The sequence below is a fragment of the Amblyomma americanum genome, chromosome 10 (genome assembly GCF_052857255.1).
Source record: "Amblyomma americanum isolate KBUSLIRL-KWMA chromosome 10, ASM5285725v1, whole genome shotgun sequence".
Lineage (NCBI taxonomy): Eukaryota > Metazoa > Arthropoda > Arachnida > Ixodida > Ixodidae > Amblyomma > Amblyomma americanum.
In genome coordinates this window covers 111,089,981-111,116,821 of record NC_135506.1, presented here as the reverse complement: position 1 = coordinate 111,116,821, position 26,841 = coordinate 111,089,981, and the positions used below count along the sequence as shown (strand labels likewise).

The 26,841-nt window shown below is 47.7% G+C and overlaps 1 protein-coding gene across 1 annotated transcript in view; it reads right to left on the bottom strand.

Annotated features, from left to right (window-relative positions):
- Positions 1 to 1,297: 1,297 nt before the first annotated feature.
- Gat (sodium- and chloride-dependent GABA transporter) overlaps positions 1,298 to 26,841 on the bottom strand; it is a 261,834-nt gene continuing 236,290 nt past the window's right edge. The window contains exons 4-12 of the mRNA XM_077640873.1: positions 23,757 to 24,024; positions 20,572 to 20,675; positions 20,210 to 20,334; positions 15,773 to 15,885; positions 15,546 to 15,677; positions 12,075 to 12,177; positions 11,640 to 11,740; positions 10,343 to 10,510; positions 1,298 to 6,997 (exon numbers count right to left, since the gene is read on the bottom strand). Of these exons, the coding sequence (XP_077496999.1) occupies positions 6,902 to 6,997; positions 10,343 to 10,510; positions 11,640 to 11,740; positions 12,075 to 12,177; positions 15,546 to 15,677; positions 15,773 to 15,885; positions 20,210 to 20,334; positions 20,572 to 20,675; positions 23,757 to 24,024 (1,210 nt within the window). The 3' untranslated portion in view covers positions 1,298 to 6,901. The remainder of the gene's footprint in view (positions 6,998 to 10,342; positions 10,511 to 11,639; positions 11,741 to 12,074; positions 12,178 to 15,545; positions 15,678 to 15,772; positions 15,886 to 20,209; positions 20,335 to 20,571; positions 20,676 to 23,756; positions 24,025 to 26,841) is intronic.

Sequence of the window (26,841 nt, the reverse complement as noted above, 5' to 3'; positions counted from 1 at the left end):
CGCATGAACACGGCTACGCGCTTGTTCTTACAGCTAACGATGTAGATTCTACGGCCAAACGCAGGGCTAAATGGCTACACCAAAGGCTATTGCAGGTTTCGTCGATGAATGCACTAAGTCGGTAAGCTTAGCTATACAACTTTTTTTTTTCTGCGCAATCAATGAGCACGTTTTCTTGTTCGTCCATTACATAGTATTTATTTATTTGTGGTTGTTTTCACTTTGTGACAACAAATCGCGGGCACCATCGTCTGTATATTTTCGCGTTGTTTGTACTGATGTAATTACATGCTGTTTTAAAGTGAAGCTATATAAAATAATAAATAAAACTAGTGGAATGTTTTATTGCCCAAGTTCTTTGGCGAAGCTAAATTTATGCGCACTCAGTACCTAGTGACCGCAATTATATTTCATTTCAAATCACCTAAAATTCAACACTTCATGCCTCACGATGTAATCAGAAGAATGATCAGACACATACAGAACACTGTTGCGTGTAGAAGCGTCATTGGCCTGAGCAGTTGGTTCTCAGTCCGTGTTTATCAGTAGCATACTGCGAGTGCCGTGAATGGCCGATATCAGCGATACATGGGCACGACGAAGTGTTGGGTGCACATTACCTTGGAGCTTGTACGGTCCTAGTGACTCCACAAAACAAATGCAAAGCTGCACAGAGCTGGTGCTTAGAAAACACTAGATGGGAAAAGCGATAACCGCATCGCCAACTCGCTGAGAGCCGCTATAAAGAAATGCTAGGCGAGGTGTAGCTCTTAAAAACATTGCTTGTTAATGGAAATGTGAAGCAATGGCGTATCCGGATATTGTAATTGCCGCCGGTGCCGAAGGCTTGATCGCCAACCAGGCTACCAGGTGGCGACACCTTCGGTTCTACGGACGGTGACTTACATGCGTCATCAGCCACCTTTAGCATACCGCGCTACGTTACCGGTGCCGGAGTACCGGGAGAGTGCGCGCAGCTAATGCGCAAATCATCTTGATGGCACTAGGTGGCGCCAGGTATCCGGCAGCTGCGCTCGCGCCTCACAGGCGTAGGCGGGCTCCCGGTACTCCGGCAACGCTAACGGTAGCACGGTATGGTATGCTAATAAAGGTGTCTATTGTGAGAAGGAATGTGATAATCTCCAGCCAGATGCCCCGCACGCGCCGTACCTTCCTCCTCTGTGTACGCACGGCTCGCTTCCGACGTGCGGAAGGCAGGAGCATTTGGCGTACGAAAGGCCCACCTTTAAAGAGAGGTGACCTGACGTGAGCGAGCAACTCACAAGCAGACGAAGGCTTCACTGGGCAGGTATATTTATTACTCACACTTTCTCGGTCAGGTGATAGAAACATGCACGTTGGGAAGAATAACAACTCCGCGGTTGTCGAAGCCGCACCAATCAGCATCGCAGCGCAGTGCTTACAATCCTGTCGCTCAGCGCGCAACGCTGGACTGCGATGGCAACAGTTAGCACAAATTCAAGCGGGGAGTCCGACCGTTTATTATTATACTAGCATCGCCATGCCTTCGGTCACTGGGTGTGCTGCTCTGGCAGAGCACGGCAGCACAAAGCATAGGTACGTTATAATGAGGCGAACAATAACTCACGTTCGTTGACCATAGTCTGGGAGCAATTCAGTTATTGGTTTTAGTCATTGCCAAAAGTTTATGCTTTTAATCCAAGCGCGACCTTGAAACCTTGCAATTGCACGTCTTAGAAGCAAAAAATGTAATCGAGAATTGATATAAGCAGAAGCGAAAAAAGTTTCCTCCCGTTGGAGCAGCACGGAAGCTACCGCCTCCCGACTCTTTCGCATCAGGACTTTTGCGATGCACTGACGTGGAGCCAGGTAATATTTGAATACTAATTTCCAGTGACGTCGTTCATACTTTTTAATTCCAGAAATATTGAGATTAATGTTGCGCAATTTATTTTAGGCAATACTTTTTTTTTACCTGAACGTTATTACGCACAGTCTTATCAATTACTGCAGCTATAATGAAAAATACGCATCGCACTAGGATGTCCTGACAGCTTTTTTGTCCAAACTTACAGAAAGCTTCGCGCTGAAAAAAGAGATTACACGGAATGAGACATTTCTCATGCCAGGCAAGGTAGGTAAGAGAACAAATTTAAACGTGAGCTGCGTCGGTAGATTTGTGTCGATTCTATGTTTCATCTAAACTCTCACGACAGGATGCTACCGGACAAGTCTCTATCGGTTATTTGCCGATGTGAATAGTGCTGCCATAAAGCGCTCACAATATTTATAATTATGTCACAAAAGAAACATAAAACGGAGAAATTACAATCGCAGACACACCTTGCACGACAATCACTCCTGACGGTGTTCAGGTATGCATCAGTGCATCATAACCTGCTTTCGCAACATCTTTAAGAAAGGTCTCTGTAGAGACCGACATAAAATGGGAGAGGAATCAGCCATATTGAGAGCATGAACTAAATTTCATGTCAAAATCTCCTTCAAGTTATTTAGTTTACGGAGATGTGTACACGTGTTCAAAATGCCCATCTTGCTTCCCATAGATAGTTTTCATGTGACGTCAAAGGCGCCATCTTAGGGTGCACAAGCTAGCCTCCACAGTGTATGCCGGAACCGGTTTGTGAGGGAAACGCACGAGCTGTCGCCAAGCTTTCAAGGCAAACCGTGTACATGTTGCGGGAGACACCATCCGACTTAACACCTCGTACATTATCAATGAATACGAAGATATAGTTTGGCATAAATTACAGCGCGTGAAAAGGGTTGATGTTAACTGCTATAATGATACAGACAGCATATAGTTCTGAAAGAGCTTAATTTGTAACATTCCACAAAAGCTTTACTTCCCACAGGATGAAACACAAGAAAGAAAATGATTTTGCATATGTATAGATATATCGAATATATATTTTTTTTTGTGGAGGACAAGGCTTTCATATCAACATCGAAATCTATATCTGGCCGCTGAAGACGCGGCATCGGTGCTACATTCCGGGAAATTAATCTGATTTCCTTCCTTTTTATTTCACCGTTTTCCGGAAGGTCCTCGTGGAAGACGTGGATTTTCGAAAATGGAAGCAGACATCAGAAGGTCGGTCAGATGCGCAAGTCTTTATAGAGTAGTCGTAGGCTGGTGGACTTTAGGAGCGCCAAATAAAACTTGCCTCCAGCTCTACAGGCACTATAGTACCGGGACCTTCTGTGATATGCATGAACGCGGGATCAGATAACATGGGAGAGACATTTATCGAGACACGAAACACTAATATTGGACAATGGCACTGCACGTGCTGCAACTCCCTTTTCCTAACATTTCTTGGCTGCAGATTGAATTAAAATATACTTATGTATACTTCGTAGGTGCAAGAATCTGTGGCTGCAATGGCACTATACCCACAAATGAGCACACAAGCCTTAAACGCTAGTTTTTTTGCCTTTTAAAGTGGTAGCAAGAAAAAGGGTTTCGAACTCACTGGCCCCGTCTTGATATGCAAATGTCCCTCATGAATTAGCAATTGGTTGAAGTCTTGAGCAAAAATGCTCTAAATATAACACAGCCAAGAGCTTGAGTGGGAATAACAGTGAACAGTTTTGTCCCGAACAAACGTCTATAGCAATTACTATGGTCCAACAAGGCCATCACATTATGTCACTTGAGGAATGAATTCCAGAACTTTCGGTGAGTTGGCGACAACACAAGAAGGAAAAGTTTAAGCTAACCCAGGCTCCCTTAGCTAAGTAAGTTTTCAGTTGTAATATACCGCAACTGTGGAAATTAGTTATGTGGTTTGCACCTTTACGTAGACCCCCCTGTGGAAATGGTGACATTTCTTCGTCTTAGAGTATACCGCAAGTGGAAGACATTTTATTTCTCAAAATGGAAGACCTTTTAAGGTTGTATACAATTTCTTTAAAGCCGTATTTTTTTTAACCTGTCGGGTGCATATCATCTGTTAGAAAAGTGAGCTGTTCTACTAACAACTGCGCCTGCATGGTGTAATACCTTGCGTAAGTTGCCCCGATTTTTTTTACGCACAGTTGTTTGCTGTATAAAAATACTAAAAAAATTTGATGTACTACCTTGTGTGAAAACCATATATATATACATATATGCACGGAATGCCCTTAGTTAAATCAGTGCACTATGCTTTTTAAAAACAAAAAGAAACGATACTTTAAAATGTATACTGACTTTGTTAAGTAGATTCTTTGACTAGTCGAACAAACAAACATTGTACGACTGTATTGTATGAAATGAATTATGAATAACTCGAAGAGAAGCAGAGGGTCACGTAAATGAAGAATTAAAATTTCCGAGAAGTCGTTACAAATTACTAGCAGTAAACAAAACAAACGAAATTTTGTACTCTTCCTTTTGTTGAACTTCACAAGTGACCGATGACTTTGATGTTCAGCTATTGTAAACATTTTTCTCTGGGCCCACAAATGTAGAAAAAGAAACAGCCTCCCAGAAAACCTCAAAGCATGCGATAAAATTTGTCCTGGATCAGGACGAATTTCTCTTTAACTGCATAGATTTTGACTGAACTGCACTAAGGAGGGTGCAGATGGGGCTCAGAGAAAGGGTACCACATCCACATGACTTCATGTCCGACAAGTGCTTGCTTTGCAGATGTCCGTTGGGAAAAGATGAAGCTGATGCTACCTAGAAAGCTTTTAAAAACACTTACACTACGTACGCTATGGCGCCTTGAATATTTATGCGCAAATGATGTCATGGGCGTAGAAAACTAGCGTGCCTTACTCACGCGTAGGTTAGTGCACAGCTCATGACATGGGACGCGAGAAACTATTCCCTACTGAGGGGAATATTGACAACTCTTCTCAGCACTTTCCTTAAAATGAATGAATATGGGAGAGCATAGGAAATGATGGGCAGAACTTACGTGCTACGACTAAAATGTAATAAACTCTTTGTATGGCAGCGAAAAAAAGTAACTGAAACAGTTAGCCTCAGAATACTGAACATGTGCTGCATTTACTACGCTTTGTTTTAATGTACTATTTCGCATGAATTAAACATCAATTGTTAACCCCTTTAATTGAATAGCGAAGTGCAAGAAACATGTTTCGATACTATAACCTGATCGTAGTGGCTGAGAGAAGCACTGCTATAAATGTACTCTTAATATTTCTTTGTCTCTCCCTGAGACACATATGAGGATATTTCACTCTTAATTCTGTGAATAGGTACGCTATCCCGTCTTAAATCGCTCACAGGCAATTCCTGTTAAATGCTCAAAGATGCTTACGGTACCTCTTTAATTGGCTTCCCTTACATGCTTAGCGTCATGACTACTTGAGAATGTCAATGTATCCGGTAACCTTGGCATGTGCACATATGTAAATAAAATTTTTTCCAATCAGGAACTAAGCAAAGGCTTTTTCTCCCAAAGGACACTGCTATGCAACAGCTGCTGAGTGTAGGAGAGATAAAACAAGAGAGCCAGCTAACACAGGTAGAAGAAAAAGGTGATGAAAGATGGTACTTGTAATTAAGAATCACTCTTTTCTCGAAAGTGAAAACATTTGCTCAGCTTTTAGACTTCCAGACAGTTGCATGAGCAGTTTCACAGTCACTACCACCAATTTACCCACGTCTGCCATGGTGACACTGCTTAAAATATAGTCAAAAATAGATTCTTCTTTCACTTCTACTACCTCCGCTGATGAAAGAGAAACCCGCCGACTACTATAGAAGCCTACTGTTTTCGATGATGTAAGATTAGTCCTGCATTAAGGCTTCTTTGAAACCTAATTCTCTGCGCTACTGCTCGATGGCATGTGTACATCCCCGAAAGTTTCTCCAGACTTACTGCATAAAAGGGCGGTTCCGATTAACTCTTTGGATCACCTACCACGCCCAAGTGTCAAGCGCATGCTGCAACTTTTCAAAAGATGCTGGCAAAACAAGGTGCCGAAGAGAGGCCTTGAAAACTGCAGCCGCCCAACTGCCTAAAACTACCGCGGGGGGACAATACGCGCGACGCTCAGCATCTGCGCGGCACACAGTCTGTGAGATGAATTGCGCAAATTGTGAACTAAGACTAAGAGACAACAATCACAAAAAGGCAGACATGTAAAGCTGGCACTGCGACCAGACGAGGCCAAACTGCGATGATCCGTCTTCGCCGCGTGCTGGTATACAAGGGACTTGAAAGGGAAAACAGCTAGTATGAAAAGGACCATGAAGCACACGCATTCAGCCTCGGAGTAAGAACACTACTTGATCTGATATGGTCGGCATGCACTGCTGCCATTTCATGACACGCTCCACTGCGGCAGGCCAATGTTGGCATTCAGGTTGCGTTGGGTTCGGCACGCATCTGCCATGGTCAGTTGTAACTGCAAGTTTGCGCTGCACAGATACTTGTTGCACAACCGTTGAAACTCTCAAAATGCTCAAGGCGCAACGATGTAATGATAACAGTAGGAGATATGAGGCTGCAATACAGCGACAGCTTTGGCACATCCTTGTTCAGGTGGCCTCCTGTAGTAAACTCGGTGCCAATGAACTGCAGTCTAGTGCAGCCGTTTTCCGTTCACAGCTGCCCTTTTTTGGTATGGCGCTTCATCTGTGAAAGTGAGCAGCCATATATAATAACTCGGTTGTGAGCAAGGAATGAACGCGCCACAGAAGAAAGGACCAGTGCGTGACGGACAAAGAATCCCTACATTAGGCCTCCCCGTGCGCCTGCGCCTGGCAGAGCGAGACATCCGGGAAGGCATCGCAGTGTGCCGACACGCCCGCGGAGGGCGCTTAAGTCATGAATTGTCCGACGCTGCCAGTCCTGGGCGCCATCCGTGGGGGACACGCGGCGGCAGAGGTGGCTACGAGTCGCCGCTGGGCCCCCAGACGAAGGAATGTTCGCACTCAGACGGACGTCGCCGTGATGCTGCGTTCCCTGTGCTTCCGGGCCCGGATCTCGGTCTGGATGTCGACGTCCGGGCGGAACAGCTCCTTGCACCGCTGCAAACAACGGTACCGAAACACACGCTCAGCCTCGGCGTACACGCACGATGGAAAGCAACACCCTTTCGCTGCCAGCTCTACGAATGACACGGTTTCGTGGTAGTTGGTTTCATTCTCTTTGAGTCGCCAGCTTAACGATAGGACGCGGACGGCGTCGGCCCACGTACAGGACACATTACTGACATTCGGCTTTAAAGAGGCTCCCGAAGGGGCTCCGCGTGCCTGGGATGTGAAAGGACGCCTCTTAACTAATATCCTTCAGCAATAATGTTTTAATGCGTTTGTTAGAAGCTGAGTTATCTGTAGTCAGAATTTGAGTTCCAGCGTCTTGGCGCCTTTCTCTCTCCTCTGGTCACTTTTTGCACGCTCAAAGGTCGCCGTTTCTTTGCGGGTCACGCCCACTCGGCACTACCTCAGGCTGCTGACACGCGCGGGGATTCCCTGGGGGAAGGGGGGGGGGGGGGAGCTTCCTGACCCGCCGCAACGACGCGTCTGACTGGCCGTGGCCATGAGAGCGGCGTGACGTGTGAAAAAACCAATAGCCTTCTCTTAACCGATACACGCAGGCGCTCGAAACGGAGGAGAGCGAGAATTTCAAAAAATCGCCAGAAAGGACCCGCCAACTTTCGCGCGCTATTGTGGGTTCTCTGCTGCTAGTAGAAATGTATGATTTGGCTCAGGTGTTCATGACAACACAGTGCAGTGACAGAGAGATTATGTACTCTCCTCAGAAGGTGTGTAACGGCACCCTTGGTCAAACCAAAGGGGAAAATATGCAGCGTCGACAGAAGAGGGGTGGCTGTGCGCGTGACAATGAGCGTAGAGGCGAAAAATGCAGAAGCGAAGCTAGGGGAGAGGATCGAAAGGGGTGAACAAGAAACATGACAGTGATTGCTTCAGCACATGGCCTAACCATGATGTCTGCCATGGGTTCAGTCAGAACGTGACTGCTGAAGCGGCTTTAAATTTCTGATGCTTTTAGTTCACCTTTGAATATGGATCAGGCAAGTTTGCAGGTGGATTTTGTGACTGTGGACGCTAATTATGCTATGTTTTTATTTTGCACAGCTATAATCTGTTCTAACATTTAACATTTTATTGCTCTGCCGTTTTTCTAGCTGCCGTCGTTTTCATTGTGGAAGCCTTAATGTTCGGCTATTTCATTGTATTTCCCCTTTTCTCTTTTACTTTTTATTTTTCTTTAGCCGGACTTCCAGTGAGGATCCCAATATCAAGACCTGACGCTGCGTGTGGGCTTCGCCCTTTGGCGCTGGAGCTCACACTTTTAGCGTGTAACACGGGAGAGTTTTGCAACCTCCGCCTCAAGGCACTGGACCCTGGACTGCGCCTTCGTCTTCCACGTAACTTAGCGCGTCGCGACGCAACATTGTTATGCCGTTTATGGATCGGCGTTGCTTTTACCAACCACTATGCTTTCCGGATGGGGATGGCCGACAGCCCTGCCTGTGAGAGCTGCGGTTGTGAGGAGACCATCGCTCATCTTCTCTGTGAGTGCCCTGCATTTGCGAGTGCAAGACATACACTGTGTTGTGCCCTGGACCGCCTCGATCCTCGCCCATTAACAGAGCACAAGATCCTCGGTCCGTGGCCACAGCAGTCGACTGCCCTCAAGGCATACAAGGCACTCTTTGCCTACTTGATAGCGACTGGATTGAGTGACAAATTGTGACAGCGTTGTGCGTGTGTGTGTGTGTGTTATGCCTTTTTCCCCTTCTCTCTTCCTCCTTTTAGCCCCCTAATCCCTCTTCCCCAGTGCAGTGTAGCCAACCGGAACCCCTTTCTGGTTAACATCCCTGTCTTTCCCTCCTCCTCTTTATCTATCTATCTTTAGCCAGTTTTTTTTTTTTTTTTGCAGGAGGCTTTCGAGTTTGTCTGAGCTTCGCCTTTCCATAGTTACCCTTTAATCTATCCCCGTTGTCATGCTCATAGCCCCCTCTCAACAGTGCCAAATATGTGTACATATTTCCTCTTGGCTTGGCCTGCCTTCACTGAAGTTGCAAACCAGAAGTGTGTCTTGTCCGCCTCTCTGCACCATCTGTATTCAGTCGTTCAATCTGGTCTGCCCAAATGAACTTGACAGACCTATGCTGCAAGTCACATTTATGCGCAATCTAAGCACACCTAGCAGGCGGCTAAAGTAATTTTCGTTTAGGTGCAACTGAGCTGATCACAACCGATTATGAGAGATTTCAATTGGTTATTACCGCGCACGCACGTAAAATTCTATGGTCTGCACAAGAGGTAAGCCTTAAAATAGCAATAAATTGAAAAGCGATGTGAGGGAAGCCTGGGTTCGTTGCCAACGGTTCGTCAAAAAAACTATTCTTCGTCTAACGCTTCAGCTGTGTGTCAAAAGAGGAAATAAAGAAGTAGGTCGAGGCGTTTCGCTCAAACATCTACTGCATGATTGCTGGAAAGGATGCCTGAATTATTCTTTTAGCTTTTGTTGTGGACTTCGTTACCTGACTGCATTGTTATCGAACGTGACCCATGCAAGTTCTGGCCATTGCTGTCATCATACTTGATAACCTCATGCGCGTTGCACTTATCTTTGAGTTTTATCTTTCATTTTCCGTTCTGTGCTTGTCTGCGCCAGTCTGCGGGGTTTCTATACTGCTTGTGGCCTAAAATGTTATTCCGATTTTTTTTTTGTTCCCGCTTTATGTAATATCCCTCCCAAGGGGTCTTTAAGCGTCAATAAACGATGATGAAACGAGGGAAAGTTTCCGAGGAAACTGTCCAAAGTCATCGCCCACGACAAAGCACAAAATCAATCTGCGCGGCGAATAAGAAGCGTGGCAGGCCTTGTAATGTAGTTGTTCTTGTTAGAATTATGAAGGCATGTAGTCATGAAGGTGAAAATGAGATGTAGGTACTTGGCGAGCAACAAAGAACGTAGGAATTCTCGTATGTATGGCATTTGCATAATCATTGCAAAAATTTAGCAATAGTTGTAATGACAAATTATGCATCTTCATAACTGAGTAATATAACAAGTTCGCCAATTTAACTAGGACTAACTAACTAGCACTAACACTGAAGGCAAAAGTAGTTTATGGGTATCCGCTACAATTCAATGTTAATTTTTAATAAGCCCCAGTTACGCATCTAAAAATTGCAGTAACATAGATAACTTAAAGAAGATAGCATACGCGATAAAGGTAATATCATATAACAACATTAGGTAAGACATATCGCTTACAATCTTCGACAAGATAACCTGAACTGACGCAGAGACTCCCAAGAATAGCATACGGGGCTAACGCGGATAAAATTGTTTGCGTGGATTTCGCGGTGGAAGCGTAGCAGCGGGGCGCCCACCGTGCGCAGGTCCCCCGGCGTAACGATGAACTTGTAGATGGCGTATCCAGGTATGCACAGCATGGTCGACAGGGCCAGGATCCAGCCGATGAGCTGACCCCACCACGGGTACACGTAGTCGATGTACTTCAGGGGCCGGTACTGGACCAGGCTGAACACGAACACCCCCTGCGTGGAGGAGGAGGTCTCCCTGAGCGCACGGCGCAGCCGTCCCCTCTTCAGGACAGGAAAAAAAAAAAACTATTCGTTGAAGTACGCGAAGCTCGCTATCGGTTCGAGAGGAGGCATTTTGCGTGCAGTTGCCCGTTGACAGAGGCTGCAAACGCCGACAATGCTTCCTATCTCCTGCCTCGCACGCAGCGCTATGGTGTGGTTAGCTCGGGATAACATGCCAACCAGCGCTACAAAGGGCGAAATAAGTGGGTATGACGAGCGATGGACAGCCTGGACAATTGGGCCCACCCCTGGTAGTTACATCATTGTTCATTTGGCGCTGCGTACTATCAGCCACCACGTAACAAGTAAACCACTAGCCTAGACGCTATGGCTTACAAGGGCCTCAATGTGCTGCCAAACGTCAAAGAGCAAATTTGTAACAGGCGAATGGATCCCACATCCGCCATGCCCTCACGCTGTGGCCAACTACAGTGTGCCGTTGGTGGTAATCTGACAATATTCTCAGGTCCCTCGTCGAGGGAGAGAGGATCCTCTCGGCGGTCCGGGACAAACACCGCGTTCATTTTTTGACACAGTTGAGCTGTCTTCGATGGTGTCACACATAGCTGGCGTAGACGAGTGGAAATGCTGACACGAATGAATAATTGCCGGGTGTTTTCTTGTCCGAAGGAGGTGGAAAAAATTGCACTGAGTGTAACAACACTGAAATGCCTCTACGCCGCTATAATTCCAGACGACCCTAATTTTTGGGCAGCAAGCAATCAAACTGTCCGCGCGGCAGGTGCTCCTCACATAGCCAAATGCAATCACATCAAATGCTGAGTCAGGCGTGGGCGATCGTGTCGCCTCTTCCCTGCCTATCACATGACTCCACAAACAACCCAAGAGAGAACCGATGGCCAGTGGTAAGGCTGTCGATCCGAGCTTCACGGCACCTACTTCGTTCTAATCTCTGCCACAAGCTCTCCCCGTACAGTGGGCAACGCTGACTCATGTTAGCAACCAGGCAAGCGATCAGTTGAACAACCTGGGTCACCGCAAGGTGCGTTATTCAGGGCCTGCTATTTTGCAAATGCAAAGTTCTTGCAAGCGCTTCTTCGGCTGGAGGGGCCCTACTTACGAAGCAGACGCAAGGTGTCAGGAAGACCCAGCAGAACTTCCACCACATGCAGGGCCGGTAGCCGATCATGTCCTCCAGGTTGTCGTAGTAGCGCGCCGCACCTGCAACGTGGAAATGCACTATGAGCACTGTGTGCATTCGAAGCAAAGGAGATGAACGCGGATGGCCGGCGCCAGCTCTAGTAGTGAAGAAATGAGAAACGGCAGCCCCTACGTAACCTGGGACAGCCCAACATCGACGAAGAATCATACCGGGTTATTATTTAGCGGCTGTAGGCGGATACCACGGAGTGTTTCATGTATACTAACGTCTGACGCATCATTAACTAATAGGACACACAAGTAAAACTTTGGCGCCTATTCTCCTTTAAGCTTGTTCAAAAAGCGCGGTTGTTCACTACGAACCCTCCGCAAGGGTAGGGCCGCGCACACTCACCGTAGGACCACGCTATGGAGACCACCTCGAAGAAGATGAGGAAGAGCAGCGCGAAGCCGCTGGCTGCGTAGTACTCAAATAACTGGAACACGTACATGCCACCCTGCGAAAGGAAGTTACGCATAAAGCATCGCGCAGCTGAGCAGTGCAACGCGCGCAGGCTCGCAATCGATGCGGGATGGCATATATAGATCCGCGAAGATACGCCAGGTGGAGACAGTTACATGAAACGACACTTACTGATTGTAGGGATGGTTCGTAAGCATAGTAGAAATAAAAAGAGAAGGGACGGCTACAAATACGGACAGAAACGAGTTTTTGGTTGTGGAAGGATAAAGCACTTAAATAAACTCTATCTGGTGTAATTGGGTGTTCTCCAGCACTATCGGCTGTATCGCGTACAGGAGGCAATTGCGCAGAGAGGCAAACAAGACATACAAGGCGGACAGTCAAGGCGGGGAGTTGGGCTAGTTGTTGGTTCAGTTGTTGCACAAGGACTTGCACTAGAACTTGGACAAGAGAGAGAATAAGACAGGGCGCATGCTAATATGTGCGTCCTGTCTTGTCTTTTGAGTCCTCCTCAGAAGCGCGTCTTTTTTCGCATTAAGCTATGGTTAAGAAGACAGGGAACGTAAGACAATGGACACTTGCCCGGACGATCAACAGCGCGGTTCTGGAGGCCATTTTATCCGGGAGCGGGTAGGAGCGCCAGAATCGGCGTACAATTTCCCATACGGGGTAGTTACTTTTCAGGCTTCTCAAAGAGTGACGTCACAGCTTCTCTTTCTTTCTGCCTTTCCGCTCCTCAACGAAGCGTGGTTGTCTGCAGGCTCCTTTAATGCGTTAGCTGTAGAAGCCCGATGTGGAAAAAAATCTGTCCGTCCATCTGTCCGTCTAAAGCCTAGTTGGCAGGTGGCAGAGCGGAGAGAGGAAAATCGTCTTTTCCTTTTAAATTAGAAGAATGAGGAAGAGAGAAAGTGGAAGATGAAATAGGAAGAGAGGGTGGTAGGCGATGAGCGGGGGTTGTGGAGAGTGGTATGGCTTGTCACACGGTGATCGACAGACTGAATCACGGCACGCATGGTCTGAACCTGTCAGCGTCGCAGAGCGGCAGCGTGCTCTGTCCGGTGGGAACAATAATGTTAACGCATGCTCTATCGCGTTAATCCCGTTGATCACCTAACATTTTTTTTTGCACCGTCGTATCATGAGGCTAAGATTTGCGGGAACAAGAACGACCACAGAGCAGTTTCAACGACAGTATTAAGCAGGTGCACTCTGCTGGATTCGTTAGATGGCTGCATTTTTCGCAAAAATGGACTCCGTACTGCTTTCTGGAAAACTTTCAACGCTTCGCGGTGTCAATCGCTGGACTCCTGGCAAGCTCACTTTGTAAAGAGCCTGCTTTAGGCAGCCAGCGGTCCCAGAGGAAATGTATTTGCTGGCCCTATCAACCGACAGCGCAGGAAGGCATTTCGACTTCTCAGTGGGTCATTTAAGTAATTAAAAACGGCGATATTCTTGTTATCATTAGAATCCACCCTGAGAAGGCCACACGTTCACGTTGTCTAGGCGAGCTTGCAAAACAAGATGCGACGGCTTCTGTCAGCTGGGTTTATTCGCTCGGCACTAACAGCAGGCGTAGAGACACTGCAGCAGAATGCGTACAATCACACAGCGCGACAGGGAACACGGACAACAGGGAGACACCACAAGGTGCAGTGGGCGCTGTTCGGTGCCTCCATACTGTCCGCTGTGTGACTGCGCACAAAGTACCAACTAGAGGCGCTAGTATCAGCGATTCGTTTCGAGCAGAATGCGAATAAGCACGCACAGAAACGGCTGTTTGGCAGTCACCTGTAGGCTAGAGAACCGACTAAATGATCTCCATTGCCTCCTCTGCACCGCAAAAAAGTGGCTGCCTGCATTGGTCACACACTGCTCTGCGCCGGCTAGTAATTGCAATAGAAAGTGGCTCTCGTTATGCGCAGACCTCCTCAGCAACTAAAAGGTAAAAGATATAGGCATCAGAAATCAATAATTGGGCCACTTGTGCGTCAAGGTTCTAATTTTTATTGCGAAGCAATACTACTTTAGGTCACACTTCAGCCCGTTCCGTGGCGAGGCGGTGGTAAGCACCATTGACCTTTAGCGTGACCTCGCTGCGTGACGTCACACCACGTGACCTAGAGTGACGTCACACCAGCTGTGTAAAAACGGGGCCCCATCTCACGCCGTCGCGAGGCGAGGCGGTAGCCACCAACGGCGGCCTAACTCCCGCTCCTCTCACCAGGGGCGCTACGGTCAGAGTGACGTCACACCAGCTGTATAAAATAGCTCCGCTCCTCTCGCCAAGGCAGTCATACAGCCAGATGTTACGATGGTGCCTACGAACAAGGCAGCTCGGCAGAATGCAAAGAGGAAGCATCAGCGAGCTACGGAGACGGAAGAAGAACGAGAAGCTTCGCAATCACCAGGCTTAACCAAGCTAAGCCACGGCCGTTTTTTTTTTTATCGGCAAGTAAATTACCCTAACTACGGGATCTTGGCTGCCTTAGTTTAACAGTGTCTTCGTTTATTTTCATTTTCAGATTGTACTTGTGTTTCTCGTTTGTTACCTGAAACTCATTCTGGTCAACAATGTAGCAAGCATTCTGTTGCAAGTGGATTGACATTTGCCTTGGCTCCTTTGGTTATCCATACAGACACGTGGAGCTTCTGTGTAAAGAATATATTTATCCAGAAACTGCAAGCGCATGTTGTACAGGATAAAAAAACAAACAAACGCGCAGAGCCGCATGTAAGACGCGTCGGCGGAGTGTTCTATGATATTCTACTAAGAAGTGGGATGTCGAGACCAACAGGAAATATCAGTGCAAAGTGAATTAGCAAACGCAGTGTGCTGCGAACAAAGCCTCAGCGGAATAAAAAGACAGTTGAGGATCTGAAGGTCACGTACGCTCCAAGAATATTTGGTTAGCAAACAACACAGCTGCACCAGCGAAACATGAACGTAGTATTCGAAACTGGGAAAAACATATCGCAGACTCTTAGTTTCGACCACTTTGGGCCAACGAGTTTCGAAAGGTAAGTTTGGACACTCTTTCGCTTTTCCACATATCCAAAAATAGCTTTGCACGCACGACCTGTGGCTTCAGCATTTTCCGGAGCAAGTTGATTTCGCCATCAGAGGGATGCTTTTCGGAACGTCTAACCGTGGGCACGTTTCTTCATCCACCTCTTCCTGCTTGCACGCCTTGTGAGTGGAAAACCGGGAGATGGAAACGAGCGGTTTCAGATATCCGCAGCACAGAATAGCGACAAACGGCAAGGGGACGAGCGAGACACACCTTTGCGAAATCTGAAACGGTGCATGTCTGTGCCTTCCGTCGGCATGCATTTCAGCCCGGAACCACTTCGGGCACACATGTGTCAAGTGTAGCTGTCAGGTGTATACACGCGCCGTCCTACCTGCGTGACGAAGCTGAGGCCGATGAGGTAGGAGACGAAGCAGACGACGGCGATGAAGATCTCCTTGTGCGGCCGCAGCAGCCGTGGCCACTCGTCCACCACGGCTGTGATGAAGCCCTCCAGCGTGCAGAACTGCGGGGCGCCGCGAAGAAAACTGCGCGTCACGTCCTCTGCCGCCGGCGCCGCTGCTTGTTAAAAGTTGGAGGGCACTACTAAAGCGTGCTTGCCTGACTGTCCAGTCCCAGCATGACGATCATGAGGAAGAAGAGCACCGCCCACAGCGGAGAGATGGGCAGCTGCAGCACGGCCGACGGGTACGCCAGGAACGCCAGCCCGGGACCTGTGATACGCAGCAGTTATACAGACCGCAGAAAGTTAACATACAGTCGTGAGCAAACGGAAGAGACTCCCCTTCCCCCCATTCGCGTTTCGAAACTTGCTGCTTTGCATCGGGGCGCCACCTTACGAAGCCCTACTACTGTCGAGACCGGCCAGGTGGAGCATCAATGCAGAGCGGTAGTGTTCCTGTATATCCGCAGGGAGTAGATTTGCGCGTCTGGTTTTCCTTGCGGCTCCGAACGCCATTCGCTGAGAAGCGATCACATGATTTTCGTGACGTCGAGCATATAATTTTCCGCGGGGAAGCTAACTTTACAGGCACAGTGCCGAGCGACCCCTTGTCAGCTCGACGCTACATTTCACACATTTTCCGCGCACGCCTGTCGCGTTAGGTTTGGTGGTACGCTGTGGTAGTGAGGGACGCAGTCGTCAGCTATGACTGGGTGCAGTGCGCCAAACTGCAGCAACCGCACTGGAAACGGCAAAGCGTTTGACGAAGAGCCATTTGGAAGGTCGGCGGTTGAAATAGCTTTTGAGAACGGGCCGCGATAAACGCGCCCAAATATTATAATTTAATAACTCAGATGAAAAAATAATGCTTTTTAATAAAAATTAGGAAAGGTAATAATATCAACGAGAAAGAGTACTTTCAAAGTCCTTTAAAGATTCGTCATTTCACTGCATTAATTTAGCAACGCGGTACATTTTGCAAAATGTTTTAGGCAAACTACTGAGTTTGAAATTTTTTCCTTACGTCAGACTCGTTTGTTCAATGCATTGGGCGGTTCTTTAGTCTGCTTGCCTGCAACAAGCAGCAGAATCATTTTAATGTAGTCCTAGGCAGATGCATTTTCGTATTTTCTGCGCATAACGCGCACAGGACAAGCGGCGGTGCGAGTTGTGGAAAAAGTAATTCTCCGCTATACTCTTTTTTTCTTCTTGAAACGAGCACGCAGGAAGACAGGACGGGACAGACGCTGTCCCATCCGGAACGGGACTACTTGTTCATCTGAAATTACTTGTTCCAGAAAAAAAAAATCTCGCAGGCTGTTATTAGCATTTTTTCCTCAGTTTGTCATGGCTACAATTTTCTGTTAACGTTTGGCGATTTTCGTTTTTCATGCTGTTTGCGCACCCTCGGCAAATCACAGATTAGTTTTCGGCGTTGCGTTTAATAACTTGCGATCGAGCGCAATTTGTACGCAAAATAAAAACAATCCCAAGCCCTCTACACTGTGAGCCCATGAACGCAGCCCCTGTATGCACGAGCAGTGGCTTTCCCGCAGAGATTGGAACATGATGGCGGACATTCGCGCAACTCTGCTCTCTGCGGCAGCATATACAGGAACACTAGAGCGGCAAGGTTCGGACACATGGGGGAGGGGGGAGGGATCTCCTACGTTTTCTCACGACTGTACATGACTTTAATGTGGAAGCGAGGGCCCTTACACCTATGCACATCCTCTGCACACCCTTTCTAATTAACCGCGACGAAAGCAATTATGATAACGCCTGTTTACAGCCGATGGTTATTCTGCGGGCAAATGCAGTGCGTACCAATGTGGAAACGACCAGTGTTTGAAATCGCGTGATTATAAGCGGTACCATGATGACCACGACAGACCCCATTTCGGCAGCGTTTTCAAGGTTGCAGTCGTGAAAAGTGCGAAAAGAAAAAATGTCCTTTTTTTTAAGTACAACGGTTGCAGAAGCAGCGAGTTGATTTTGTGTCTCGTTTATGCTACCGTTCCTGGTAGTACGCGACGATGCCGCCGCAGAGGGACAGCACAAGCACATCGCGTTTCACGTCCTTGTCAGAGAATCAGTGCAGTGCGTGGTAATGAGATGAACACAAATAAAGACAGCATGTTTCTGTTTTAAAATGCTTGTTTTTTCGCTATGCACTCGGAAATATTCAGGAAGTAAAGGTCTGAGGGATGTGTACTCTGCGCACTGGCATAGTAATATTTTATCTTGTCAATTTTAATCACTTGTTTGAGACAAAATGCCTGAAACTGTGATGCCTTTTGGCGACAACCTGCGCTCGAGTTTTCCGTGAACACACATCCTGGCAAGAGCAGCAAGCAGTTTTTGGTGCGCCAGTATTGACACGCCATCTGTGTGTGCATAGAGGTTCCACGGCCTGTCGAATCTACACGCGGTGTGCGTCAGCTATCTGAGCTCTGACAAGAGAAACAAGGCAAGGAATGTCATCAGCAGCCAAGCGCGCGACTATCATGGTTCACAATGTGGTCTAGCATTTATAAGTGGGTGACAGTTTTTAGGCCTCTAGTGGAACAATTTCAGTGCCGCCACCTGCAGGTTGCTTATACCGACGCTCATTCAAGCACTGCTCACGGGCAGGCATTTCCAGGGCGCTGAACGTACTCCCAGGGGAGGCTCTTCTTCACCGATGTCTTTGAGCGCACAAACATACAAGCAGGGAAGGCATGATCCCCAAGAGAGCAGCTGGAGCGTTATCTGGACACTCCTGCTGACGTCTGTGCTTTTTCCACAAGGGGAAACACGTGTGGGCACATCGTAAACTAATTGTAGTGTTCCTCTCACATCAACCGACATGAATTTAATCATCATCGCCATTTATTCACCACTGAAGTCCCTTAGGTTGGGGGAGGGGATATCCATAGCATATTACAGTGGTCAATAGCAAGATGAGTTACACAGCAAACAAGTACAAACACATTCAGTCGTTAACTGAAGAGATCCAGCAAGGTATGCTGCTCACAGTGCCACGGGCCGAAAGGTCAGTACGTATTAAAGGAGCTCACTGGAGTAGTGCTAATCAAACCTATCTATACGTGATTAGGAAACCTCAAGAATTTTTTTCACTTATGCACTCGCTGCAACTAGCAGATAGGTAAGAATTCATGGATATCTAATAGACGACTTCATTGTCCTTCGTCATCGTGTGCCTAAGGAAGATGACTTAATTTCGTGGCGAGCAGTACACTGAAACATTGAGATGGGGACGTCGTACAACAGCTGTACTGCAAACGCATGTTCGAGCACCGCTTCGTCGGCGTTCTTGTTTTTCGCATCCCAAAATAGCGCCAAATAGTGCCAAATAGCGACGCAGTGTGGCTGCCTTCAACTCGTCATTATATCTGAGTATGGCCTCCTTAGATTTAAACAAGCATTCAGTTTGGTGGAAGCATAAGCAGATTTGAAGAATGACGAAGCCATACGTACTAACGCGATCAAAGTATTAAGGGAGGCGCGTTCTGGGGAAAAAAAGCTCTACCTCGCTACCCACTCAGGCGGTGCTGTTACCAGCAGATCGAACATGCACGCATCCTCGACCACTGACACATCTCATGCGACTAGTTTACGTGAATGTGCCGAAATAATTTTTTCCCCGCACACTCGCGTCCTGTGAACTTTTGATCACAATAAAACAGGCCTCAATTTAATTATGAAGTAATGCACGTTAACAGATTCTATGTGCATAAAGCTCACTTGTCCATGACACCCTGTACGCCAAAGCGATGACGACAGCTGCGCGAAAGCCAGCTGGAACAAAGTACACATAAAACTGTAGGGCACTCTTAAACCTACTCCTTAAGGGTATGGCGCGATAGTGTTAATGGGTTAATACCCATATATGCGGAGTTGGTCATTCTCGAATTTACATTCATAGACCCCTGGGAGTCCTCATGCCGCTCTTGACGCAGTGAAGCAGCGGTTAAGCTATGCACCGCTGCCTTGCGGTGGCAGCTGCTGCCACAGGTGCGACTCATGATAGCCAAGTTGCTCTTCCTGAGCAACCACTCGCAACCAGTGATCAATTTAACTGCCACCTGCAACGGTGCGCAGTTTGTTCACAACCGGTCGGCAGGTTGGGATGGCGTCACAAGGTCACGTGACCTAGGTGGCCCGCCTGCCCTCTAAGTTTCACCTCTGGAAGTTTTTCGTGGATTCTTCGCTCACGTCAAACGATGCCGACGACGACGCCGACTTTTCGGCGACACGCGGCCCTTAACGCTCTCGCGTTAGAAGACTCGCGGCACGATTGCGATTCTCGGTAATAAGAATGAAGAGCGCAGGAGAGTGAAGACAGTGCGCCCACCGGAGGAGGCAAATTCTGCCAGTGGAGGGTACCCGGACGGTTCCCCTACCCGCTTTGTTTCGCCAGGATACACAGAAAACGCGATCAGAAACCTGAAGCTAGTTGAGCTCTCTTGGCAGGGAACACCTTAAATGACGCAAAAGCAGCCGTTCACAACAGGTTCCGCGAGAAAGGCGCTTCTGAAGGAATCTGCACAGACGACTCACACACTGCAAGCGCAACGAAATCGTGCACTCACCTGATGCAGCGACGTCGGCGATGTCCTTGCCTTGAGAGTGCGCCATGAAGCCGATCACCGAGAAGATGACGAAGCCGGCGAACATGGACGTACCGCTGTTGATGCACGACACGATAAGCGCGTCCCTGCACAAGAGAGAGGGTTCCCGAACTCCAGGGAGCGGCTCGCCATGCACTGAAGACGACGCGAACGCCTAACCACACATGTGCGCTATGCGAAGATTTGAGTGATGAAGGCAGCAGACATTCGTCACATACGGAAAAGAACCTGAATTCCCGCTCTCACTGTTGGATACTATTTCACCATGTGTGGTCAGACCGGGGATGGTTTGATTTACGGTGGCATACTTCGGGCACACTTACTTGTACACATTGTTGTGGTATTTGTTGTAGCTTCCTAAGGCTATTAGGGAACCCAGTCCTAAGCCATAGGAGAAGAAGATCTGAGTGGCGGCATCTATCCATACCTGCGTAACAGAAAATTCGGCATAAAAGATACACGATCGTCAATGCATCACACCAATGCGACAAAGGAGAGGCTGAGAAATGAAAAGACATATTACACATACAGGGAGTCCTCAGAACAATATTACAAAAACAGCGACATATCTGAAGCGGCGAATTTTCCATTGGGCACTCAGTCACTCGGACCATATTGCACTAGTGTTAATTGGGACCAAATTCATACTATCAATCAGATGACAGAGAAATGCGCGGATATAACCAACCTTTTACAGGCTCTTTCACCTAAGGCATTCCACAATTAAACAAAAAAGCATCTGACTCAGAAGAGCGCTTTTTTCGGCATAGCATTGCCAGGGGTGTAGTACAGCAAAATGCAGCTAAGAAGTGCTAACTAGCAGGCTGGTTAACTAAAATTTATTATTTAACTTTTTAAATATTACTGTTAGGCTCCTTTATAACTGAGAGCCATGTAACCCACCGTAAGCAAAATCCATACAAGTTTTTAGAATGTTGAAAAAGGTCGGTGATCCTCGGCGCTGTGGCCCAACAAATTTTGGGCACATCGCGCCAAAATGCATGCGCTTTCGAGAAGCTTGCAGGCAAAGCAACTTCTCCAGTGATAGGGAACTCGTCGAAATAGCGAAAATTTCTTGGGCCACAACGCAGAGGGCATCCGCGTTTCCAAAATTCTAAAAACTGATATAAATATTACTTACAGTGGGCTACATGCCTCCCAATGATTAAGGAGTGTAACAGTAATAGTTAAAGTTAATTACTCAATATTAGTTAACCAGCCAGCTAGTTAGCTCGTCAGCTGCATTCTGATGTGCTACACCGCTGGTAATTCTACGAGGAAAAAAAAGCGCTTTTCTAACACAAAAGCCTATTTTTAAAAATTGTGATAACTATTACGTGAAACAACCTCTATATAGCCTCCCTTGATTACGAGAAGGCATTTGACTCGGTCGAAACCTCAGCAATCATCCAGGTATTCCGGAATCACGATGTAGAGAATCCTTAAGTAGAAATACTGCAAGATATATATAACGGTCACAGAGGTACCATAGTCTCCATAAAGTCAGTGAAAAAATACCAATATGCAAGAGAGTCAAGCAGAGGGACACGATGACGCCACCGCCTGTTTTCAGGATGTATTCAGAGGCCTGGATTGGGAACTGTTGGTGATAAGAGTAATCTGCGATTCGCTGATGACATTGCCTTGCTAAGTCACTCAGGAGACCAGCTGCAAAACATGGTCAGTGACTTAGAGTGGTATGGTAGGTGTAAAAATTAATATGTAAAAAAGCAACGTAACGTTGAACATTCTCGGAAGGCAACAGTAGATCACAATTGGTAAGGAGGCGCTGGAAGTGGTAAGGGAATACCTCTATTTAGGGCATGGAGTGCCCGCAGATCCTGATCAGGAGAGTGAAATAACTAGAATGATAAGAATGGGGTGAAGCACATTTGGCAGGTTCTCTCAGATCATGAATGGCAGTTTACCAATTTCCCTGAAGAGAAAAGTGTACAACAGCTGTATCTTACCGGTGCTCACCAACGGGGCAGAAACGTGGAGGCTAACGAAAAGGGTTCAGCTTAAGTTACGTTTAAGGCAGCGGGTCACGGAAAGAAAAATGATAGGTACAACATTGAGAGACCGGAAGAGGGCAGAGTGGGTGCGGGAACAAACGCGGGTTAATGACATCCTAGTGGAAATCAAGAGGAAGAAATGGGCTTGGGCAGGGCATGTAATGCGAAGGCAAGATCACCGCTGGTCCTTAAGCGTAGCGCAGCGGATTCAAAGAAAAGGCAAGCGTAGAAGGGGGCGGTGGAAATTTAGGTGGGCGGATCAGATACAGAAGGTATAAGAAAAACTGCGGGGATAGAGTGGCCGCAGCTTGCACAGGACAGTGCTAATTTGAGGGATACGGGAGAGGCATTTGTCCCAGTGGGCGTTGGCAGGTTGATGATGACTCAATTAGTATCGCGGGTTTAAGAGTATGACAGATAGCGCAAGATGGTTTGAAGGTAAGTCTGAAAGCAGAGTTCTATGCTGACCATATGTTTGTAAATTTATAAACGTTCGTCTCCAGAGGCTGGTCTTCCTCAGGACTTATCGCACTGAGATGTTCCTATGTCAGGCACCGCGCTGTCTAGTACCATATTTTTTAGAGCTGTATTATGGCGATTCATGACCAAAGAAACACGTCCAGATTGCAGGCTAATTGCAGGTTGATATCTGAAAGCTTAGAACACGCTCTAGTAATCTGAACTTATCATTCTCGTCTTGCCGTAAAAAGAGCCATATGGTCCTGTGGCTCTACAGGCTTGGCATTTGACGCCACCAGAGTAAGCGTGCATGCAGCATCAAGTGATGATCTGCCCAGGAAATGGATTTCAATGCGAATACCAGCCTGCGCGCAATAGTTTTTTGTGCATCGACGGATTGCTGCCTAATGCCTCCTCGTCACAAATGACAGAATCAGATGTTCACCAGCGTCGTCGCAAAAACGGCAGGTGCGCTGCGAGAGATGAACCATAGACTACCGGCACAAAAAATTTCTTTATAATTTTATTATTTAATGCCGGTTTAACGTCCCAAGGCAACCAAGGCTTTGAGGGACGCCGAAGTGAAGGAATCCGGAAATTTGGGCCACCTAGGATTCTTTATCGTTCAGTGACATCGCAGCACACAGGCTTCTGGAATTTCGCCTCCATCGAAATCCGACCCCCACGGCCGGGATTGAATCCGCGTCTTTCGGATCAGCAGCCGAGCGCCATAACCACTGAGATACCGCGGCAGCGCAAGATTTCTTTAGACAGTCGAAGAATGTGCATGTACTTCTGTCAATGAAGTCTATAATTTTCTATAGGAAACTTCTTTAGACTAGGCTATATACAAAGATCTCGTGCACAGGCTACAAAAAATCTATAAATTTATGGCCATGCACGTTTAGGAAACGTTTGTGTATAGATAGTCTATAGACAATAAATAAACAGAAGGAAATATGTATAGGAAAGCAAAAATAAGAAATCTACAGAAAGTCTAGAGACCATTTTTTATGCCCGAGACGAGGACCCACCATGGAGTCCGAGAGGCGGTTCAAGTCGGGCAGGACGTAGAACTTGATGCCCTGGAAGGCTCCGGGCAGCGTGAGTCCCCGCACGAGCAGGATGAAGAGGAGCACGTAGGGGAAGAGCGCCGTGAAGTAGACCACCTTGCCGGTCCACTTGACGCCCTTCCAGATGCAGAAGTAGCAGAGGACCCAGGCGATGAGCAGCGTGATGGCCAGCGGCATGCGCAGGTCGCCCGGCTCGTGGAGGCCGCCCGTGATCTGGAGCACGTTGCCCCTGCGCCACACAGCGACAGCAGTGCGATGAGGAACACCGCTGGGGTATCCTCGCAACAGTGGCTGCGCAGCTAACGCCGCGCGCTCACCACAGCCCCGCCACGTGTTTAGCGCCCATTTGTGCACCAATGGCCAGCTGCGCCGGCTGTGGGGAGACGGCGTAGCTCCGCTCTGGAGGGCTTCCTATAACAGCTTTCGCTGTAAAGTGAAGCGGAGGTGTCGTCATCACCGACCAATTGCGCGAGTAAACTGCGTGCGCCGACAGTTTTTACAGCGGCAGCTGTTGTAGGACCGTTCTTTGGGTTAAGCTTCGGCGTTGTAGTAGTACTAGTAGTCGCAGTAGCCAGAGGGTGATTACCGTGGTAAGAAGGACGAGGAGGGCTGCACTGATGTCACGCTTGACGTGACTGCAACGTGCCATGGCAACCCACCACGCTGAGTGGTCCAAGCCCAGTGGCGTCACGCGTGACAGCGTAGTACCGCCACATCGTAACTCCTTCCACTGCTGTGACAACCCTCCGAAACCTATACTGTACCAAAACCTCGAAAACACCTCCTTCCACTTCTCAGATCACAAGTCTTTCTTCACGACTATCGTGGATCTGGAGAGAAGCGCTAGTTCAAGAAGGAATATGTATGAAAAATAAAAGTGGTCTATAATTTTGCTCATACGCTTGTCGGTCTGAAATTGTTTCTCTGAGTATATCGCAAAATGAAAATAGCTGGACAGCTGCCGCTGACGTCGTCTTACTGTTTCAGCGTTTAGCGTGTGTGTTTTATTTGGGGGGGGGGGGGGGCGGGGGAATCCAGGTGCCGAGCTACATCTTTCGCTTTAAGGCTATTAGTGCGAAGTCCTTTTCGGTATACGTCGCAAGTTTGACCCGAGAGACGAGAAATATTTAAATAGAATTTTCTTAGCAATAAATGCGCGTCTAGAGTGCCGGTGAAACGTCAACATACCCAGAAGGGGTCATACCGCAGATTTTTCTAAGGTTTGCTTTATGGGCCGGAGTGGAGGATTCCGTAAATTTCGACCACCTGGGGTTCTTGAACGTGCAGTGACATCGCACAGTACACGGCCTCTAGCTTTTCCCCTCCATCGAAATTCGACCACCGCGGCCGAGATCGAACCCGCGTCATTAGGGTCAGCAGCCGACCGCCATAACTACTGAGCCACCGTGGCGGCAGTTTTTGCTAACAAAAAAAAAAGTAATTCGATGGAGTTGTCCCCAGTCTACCGCTCGTTTTAGTACTCCGTGTTACCGTATACAGTGCTGCGTCACTGAGTGAAGTCTCCTCATTCGGCAGCGCAGCGAATCTTACAGTTGCTCATATCCATGAGTTGCAGACGTAGTAGAGATCGCTCATATTAGCGCTCGTTAGAAAACGCATTCACAATCAATTCCGTTCAATGAATCGGGCTGATAACGGGAAGAAGATACATAAAAGTTGGTAAGGTTTTAACGCATTTAAATTGAGTAGACGCGCGAAACCATATGTTTATCCTGGTTGCTAATGGTTTTGCTTTGATGGGTCACCGCCATGTCTGGAGAAGACATTATACTCAGGTTAAGCTCTGATCGTGTTTAGGACTAATGGCTCACTGTGTTAAGCCTGACAACGTCATAAAGCAAGCAGTGCATTTCAACCAGTTGTCGCTGTAAAGTTCTTCCAGACGGGGCCTTAACTAAATTATAACTAAGCAAAACTAAGCTCAGAAACTACAAGCCGGAAAATAACGTGTTGCAGTGGGCGGCAGGAATCACACACACGTGCACCGTGTCGCACCCGTCTTCAACCGCTGCAGCAGCAACCTCTGCAGCAGATAGAGCAAATTTAATGCGGCAGTTGAGCACTTATATATGTTTCCTGTATCCCTTAAAACGGGATCGACTATTTCAGAAAGAGCACAGCGCCCTGATGCGATTTGCAAGCGCTGCAGCATCACAGAATACCTCGCTATTTCAGGTGAACAGTGCCGCGTTATTTATGTATACGCTCCTTTATGGCAACTGGGAAGAAGAATTTCTGTCTGCCACTGGAGAAGTGTGTGGTGAGAGCGGAGGAACGCCCAACCGATCTACGGTTACCACGGAACGAGGAGGGTTTGCCGGGATCATAGGAAAGCTTTACCGGGGGTGGTTACCGTGGCAGGAAGACTTGAGTGTTGCGAGAGCGGAGGAGTCTAGCACGGTCCATCTGCGGCATCTCCCGCGAAACGTGCCGCCCGAGGAGGGATCATCGGTGCGCCTAAGAACTGGGGAGAAGGCCTTGTCGAAAAACTCGTGTGTGCGGAAAACTGAAAGGAGCGCTCTAGAACTAAACAGATACGAGGTAGCTTTCATCTCTACCTCAACGTATCCTAAAATAGAGATAGCTTAACAACTGTCGCTCAATATGGCGTCCTGTCACGTTTATAGCGAAAAAACTAAAAGCGCAGATTTCGGATTTCGCCGATGTTTGTGTGTCCGAAGCCCCCTCTACGTGACCTCGAGCTTTCTCCGGAAGAGCAACCTGGATCTAACAGGCCACGCTGGTAGCAGCACCTGCCATCGCCATGCAGTGGCTCATCGCTTAACCGCTGCACCACTGTGCCAGGAGGGGCATGAGGACTCCCAGGGATCTGTGAATGTAGAGGAAGACCGATTCCGCATACATGGGCATTAATCTATTGACTATATCGAATCATACCCTTAAGGCGGAACTCAAATCCTATTTTGCTGATCTGTGACGCCTGCTTGACCTTGTAAGCCGAGCCTAGAGCCAAAGCCGAAGTGAAAACCGAAGTGCCAGAACATCTAATTGGCATTCGGCCTAA